This window comes from Vicia villosa, linkage group LG4 (genome assembly GCF_029867415.1).
Source record: "Vicia villosa cultivar HV-30 ecotype Madison, WI linkage group LG4, Vvil1.0, whole genome shotgun sequence".
In the NCBI taxonomy this organism is placed as follows: Eukaryota; Viridiplantae; Streptophyta; class Magnoliopsida; order Fabales; family Fabaceae; genus Vicia; species Vicia villosa.
In genome coordinates this window covers 11,582,878-11,588,591 of record NC_081183.1, presented here as the reverse complement: position 1 = coordinate 11,588,591, position 5,714 = coordinate 11,582,878, and the positions used below count along the sequence as shown (strand labels likewise).

Genomic DNA, 5,714 nt, shown 5'->3' with positions numbered 1-5,714 from the left:
CATTGCATATTTAGATCTTCTTAATTCAATTTAATTATTATTCCTTTAAAAACTAATTTTTGTCACTGACTAAAAAAACTTGCATTTAAAAAAAAAAAACTACAAAAAATATTAGTTTGAAACTTTGAAGTGTAATGACAAAATTATAAGTTAATAAAAATGGGCTTGAGTTTCAAGTGTTGTGACTTAATTTATCATAGGTAATTATGCAAGGGCTGTTCTTGAAGACTTTCACCCTTCTATTGGTGATGACATGCTAGAACTGGAATACAGTTACTTAACCAGCTATTATGCCATAGATTGTTCTTCTCTTCATTCAAAATTTTGGAACTGTTGAAAACTTTCACCCTTATTTTGATATTGGTGATGGTGACGACATGCTACAATACAAATTCAGGTTTGTCAGTATTTTTCAGCTTTTATTTTCTTTAACTGTCCCTTGCTTTCTGTGCTATCTATAACTTCATTTATTTCTATTTGTTTTTTAGTTTGATAGTGTTACTTTTACAGTTCCACTTCCTTCTTTTTTTTTTTGTATACTTATGCGTAAAAAAAGAAGAAAAAAAAGCTTTACATCATTAGAAATTTATATAGATTAAGGAAAATATTTTAAAAAGAAAATAATGTTTTTTCTAAATGATTCTTATTGTTTATGGTAAATTTATTTTTATCATAAAATTAAATGAACAATACTACATTTGTACCTCTTAATAAGAGACAACTTATTAAATAATTAATATATCTAGTTTATAAACAGATCAAATATATTGGTTATTCAATAAATCTAAAAAATCACTTCTCTCTTGTAAAGAAGGAACTAAGATAGTATTAAATAGTGATGCAAAACAAATAGATAGGTTATTTTGAGATGGATATAGTAAATATCACTTCTTAAATTATTAAAAAAGATAATTAAAATTAGTTGAAGGGTATTAGAATTAGGGGTCTTCACAAGAACTTAAACTAGTTAAGGGTATTAGAATTAGGAGTTTTCACAGTAAGAAAATTGAGGTTTTCAAAAATTTTCGAGTAAGTACCATCCTCTAAAATAAAATAAAAAATGTCGATTTTAAAACAAAATCTGTTTAATAAAACATTTAAATAATGATATTGTCGATTTTAAAAAAGAAACTGGTGTTTTACGTAAATTTATTCTTGACAAACATACAAGATAAAAAAAATTAATTTAAAATAGTGAATATTTATGAGGGATTGTCTCCTTGCGATATATTTGGACGCACTCAAGTGCGTCACGTGGGCAAGAACATTTAAGAGAAATTATGCGAGGAATTGGTTTTTAGCAAATTTATATTGTTCTAATTTGTTATATTGTAAAATTTGTCGGTTGCGACACAAACATAAATGATAATGTTTGCGAGAGTTTCGCTCTTCGCAATTTGTTGTTTTCGACTTTATATATACAATTTTTTTTACTAAACTTTATACATACAATATTAAAACTTTTAGATTGAGCTTTTTTATTAAATTCAAAAAGATTGATATATATTTGTGTGCGAAGAATTCATAATTTACATTAAAAGAAATTCAATAAGCATTTCATTTAAATTTGTTATATATATTTAATATAATTTTTAAGTGTCAAAATTAGTTTGGTTAAGACCCATTAAAATAAGAGAAAATGAGTGATGCACGGACAATGTAAAATATTTTTATACTGTCAACCAATCACCACCATTTATGTAATTAGAATATTTTTTAATTAAAAAATAATTTAATGATATGACAAATTGATGGCTTTATATTGAATGACAGTGTAAAACTATTTTACATTGTCGGTGTACTATCTTTTGACTCTTAAAATAATATTTTAAAATCGTATAATTAATTATTTACCAACATAACCCAAATTATTATAAATTAATTTGTAATAAATATTTTAATCAAAATATTAATTAATTCTATCTTTTGAAGGATAAATTATTTAAAAAAAATAGAAATCATTAACAAATTCATTTCACGAGCATTTTTTTTAAATTTTTGGTTATTTCCAAGGATATTTATTTAGGAACAAAGATGATAATAGTAAAAATAAATGAACTCTCATATTAAAATTAATAATAAATTTTTATTAATTTGATGTTTTATAAATATTAATAACTTACATTAATGCATAAATATAAGTAATATTCTCGTCAATTAAATTTATCAGTAATTAATATTATTTTTATAATTAGTTTTTTGATTTCAATATTTATTAAAATAAAGTAAAATTATTAAATAAAAAAGAAAAACAAAAAAGATAAGGAGACATAAAACCTAATTTATTGTAAAGGTAAGAAAATTAAGGAGTGTAAATTGGGAGTTGTTTGGTTTGCCACTATTTGGATTATTTGGCTTTTGCATATTGGCATATGTTTTCAGAACGACGATTGGAGTGTTGATAATACGGTTTGGAATATTAAAATTTTGGTTTGGAAATGGACGATTCTAAGAGAAATTATTAATTCCAATTTTAGCTTCTACGATTTTAGCAAAGATCTTTGCTTTTTCTTTCGTAATTTATTTGGTTGATAATTTCTCTATTCTTTTTGTCGGGTTGTTTCCCTGTTTCATTGTGTAAACAATTTGAAGAACCCTTAATCTCATCTTGCTTACACACAAAAAAAAAATTAACAAAAATAATTGTACGACATTCTCAATTCATTTCTCAAAAAACTTTCTATCAAAACATTTTATATAAATATTTTTTTATTAATTTAATAATCATACATATTCAAATTAATATTTACATAAAGTAAAAAATTATAGTAATTCACAAAATTATTCATAAATTGTCTTCAATACCAATCAAATATTAAGACTAGTAGGCAAATAAATATATTAAAATATAAATAACTTTATTTCATTTATTTGTATTTGGTATCAATTTCACCAAATTTATTCAAACACTTAAACTTTTGTCTCAAAAAAACCAAACACATTTAGCTTTTTATGGAACTAACTGTTCACCATTGTTAGTGTACAGATAGAACCTATAGCATCAATTTTTCTTACAACTACTACATTACACTTTTCCCTCTTCAAATTCCCATAACACCCTTTTCTCTCTTTCAGCTTAAGATTATTGTTTCATCAACAAAATTTTCACTAAGTATATCCTACTCCAAGAAAGTCAATAAATGGCTTCTTAATCTTGTCTCCCAAAAATGCTTCATTTTTCCTGTTTGTTGCAACTGACTCAGATACTGAAACTTCTGACTTTGAATCTGAATAATTGGATTGGTCCACACTCTTTAGCTTTTCCATGTGACCTATAGATGAACCTTTCATAGCACTGAAAATCTTGTCAAAACCAAAATCCCTTGCTTCTTGGTTTCTTGCTCCAAATAAACCTAAAAATTGCACAAACACACAAAGTTATCCTAGCCAATGTTAGTATAAATTAAGGCATGAGAGAAGAAATAAAATGTTTAATTTCAAGGTTTTAAATTGCAATTGTAACAAGGGGTGTGATATTTAATGTCATAGATAATCGAGATTAGAGACGGTCGCTTTTCGATCGCAGTCGCAAATATTTTATATTGTATATAATCGAGATTACATGCGGTTGTTTTCAATTGCAATCGCAAATATTTAATATCGTAGATAATCGACATCAGATGCGCCGTTTTCAATTGCAACAACATATAATCGAAAACCCTAAAATTGCAATCGACATCGAAGTCGCATATTTTATCTAAAGTAAATTAGTATATATATTATAATTTAAGACACGAAAGAAAATAAGAAAATGTTAAAAAAATATATATAAAATTTAAGGGTTTTAAATGAGTATCGTAGTCGATTGCGACCGATGCAACCCTTATCACACTCATAGAGATCAAAAATCGAGATTGTCGTCGAATAATTTTATTTAAAAATATTTAACAATTCTGATATTGCGATCGAGATCGACACAGCCATGGAACTTTAATAAAACTATTAAATAAACCAAAATCAAGAAATTAAATCCATACCCATTTGTAATCCATAGGCTTGGTAATTGATAAGAGGCCTAGTAGCAAGATTGAATTTGAGGAAATTAGAATTAGACTCATCAATGGCACTTGTGAGTGATTCATTTGAAGGAGTTTGAAATGCTGGCCTTTTCTTTCTAGATGATTGCCCCCTTTGCCTCCTAGCCATGATCACATGCCAATGATTCTTGACAGCATTGTCTGTCCTCCCAGGAAACAGTTTGCAAATGGCTGCCCATTTGTTACCATAAAAATTATGAGCTTCCAAAAGCTTATACTCCTCTTCCTTGCTAAAAGCTGTCCTATTGATTTTAGGATCTAGCTGATTAAACCACCTCAATCTGCAGCTTTTTCCTACATTTACAAAAAAAAAAAAAAAATTCAAATTTTATCCAAGTAATATTCATTAAAAACTCGCACACCAGTGCGAACGTGCGTATGAGTATTAGAGTTCAAATTTTGACAATAATGTTCAATCTAACAATGGTATATTGCAAAAATTCCTTTTAAAAAAATTATTACCAATCAATCACATTGGAATTCGATGCGCACCAACCTGTTAGGCTAGATTCATTGTATTTTATTGAAATTAAATAAAATATTTCGGTCAAAAAATATTTTCGCAATTAAATAAAATATTAAAAAAAAATATTGAAAAAGTTTAATTTTTTAAAAATAAAACTAAACTATTAAGAAAATGAAAAAAAAAAAATCAATTTTAATAAAAACTAAAATTTTCTATTAAAGTTTAGGATTATTATACCTGATCTACCAGGTAGATTTTCAGCAATTATGTTCCAATTTTGAGGACCATGTTCAGCTACTAGTGCTTTAAGCTTAGCATCTTCATTTGGTCTCCAATGGCCTCTAATAAAAAGATTAGAGTTCATAAATTTCTGTGTTTCAAAAAACATGTTTTTAGCTTCATTTTCAGCCTCATCATTTTCCAAAGACATGTTTTTTTGACCATTCCCAAAATACCCTTCATTGTTTGGAACCATGTTCTCATTCCCATTAGGATGGATCACTAAAGGGTTCAAAATCTCAAAGGGTATTTCAGACTTTTCAGACACAACATGATGACCCAAATAGGGAGCAGAAGATGAAGAAGGAACTTGAGATAAAAAAGGAGCATTCAAGTCAAAAGATAAACCATAACCATCATTGTTCAAGTTTAGTGAACTCATGGTGAAGAAAATTTTGTTTTTTTTTTTTCTTTTCAAAATGATATTTGTAAAGAAAATAAGCAAAATAAAATTGTAAATAAGAGACTCAATGACATTGTGAACTCTATCTCTCTCTTACATCCATGGCTTAGTCACATAAGAGAGAGAGAACATAAAAGAAAAACACAAGAGAGAGATGAGAGAGAGAGTTTCTTTGAATTTACATGATTGAGAACAAAGAATGGCAACGTTTTAAATAGGAAGAGATAAAGCACAAATAAAAAAAGAGGTTTTTATTTTAGTTATTTTATTTATTTATTTTTAATTTTTCTACAAATTAAAAGAATTAGTTAGAGGCAAAAAGAAAAACATAAAAGGGTGAGGAAAGAGTAGAGCCCACATGATTTTGCTTACTCTTGTTGTCTATAAAATCACTTGGGTGGGATGATTTTTTTTTTATATAAAAGAAATATTTTTGCACGAAAATGTATAGACTAATAATTAAAATAAAATAAAATAGGATAATTAAAAGTTATTAAAAAAATTGATGTTGATGATTTTTTATTATTTA

General features: G+C 26.5%; 1 protein-coding gene across 1 annotated transcript; it reads right to left on the bottom strand.

Annotated features, from left to right (window-relative positions):
• Positions 1–2,813: 2,813 nt before the first annotated feature.
• LOC131598821 (transcription factor MYB54-like) lies at positions 2,814–5,331 on the bottom strand. The gene is made up of 3 exons (XM_058871383.1): positions 4,741–5,331; positions 3,978–4,331; positions 2,814–3,353 (listed from the first exon to the last, which is right to left on the bottom strand). The coding sequence occupies exons 1-3, from the start codon at positions 5,162–5,164 to the stop codon at positions 3,109–3,111; spliced, it is 1,023 nt and encodes a 340-aa protein (XP_058727366.1). The 5' UTR covers positions 5,165–5,331; the 3' UTR covers positions 2,814–3,108.
• Between the last annotated feature and the right edge of the window lie 383 nt (positions 5,332–5,714).

Coding starts and splice junctions, on each gene's coding strand:
- LOC131598821 (XM_058871383.1), bottom strand. CDS start 5,164: ATGAGTTCACTAAACTTGAACAATGATGGTTATGGTTTATCTTTTGAC. Junction 4,332..4,740: donor AAATCTACCTGGTAGATCAG/GTATAATAATCC, acceptor TTGTAAATGTAG/GAAAAAGCTGCAGATTGAGG. Junction 3,354..3,977: donor AGCCTATGGATTACAAATGG/GTATGGATTTAA, acceptor TGCAATTTTTAG/GTTTATTTGGAGCAAGAAAC.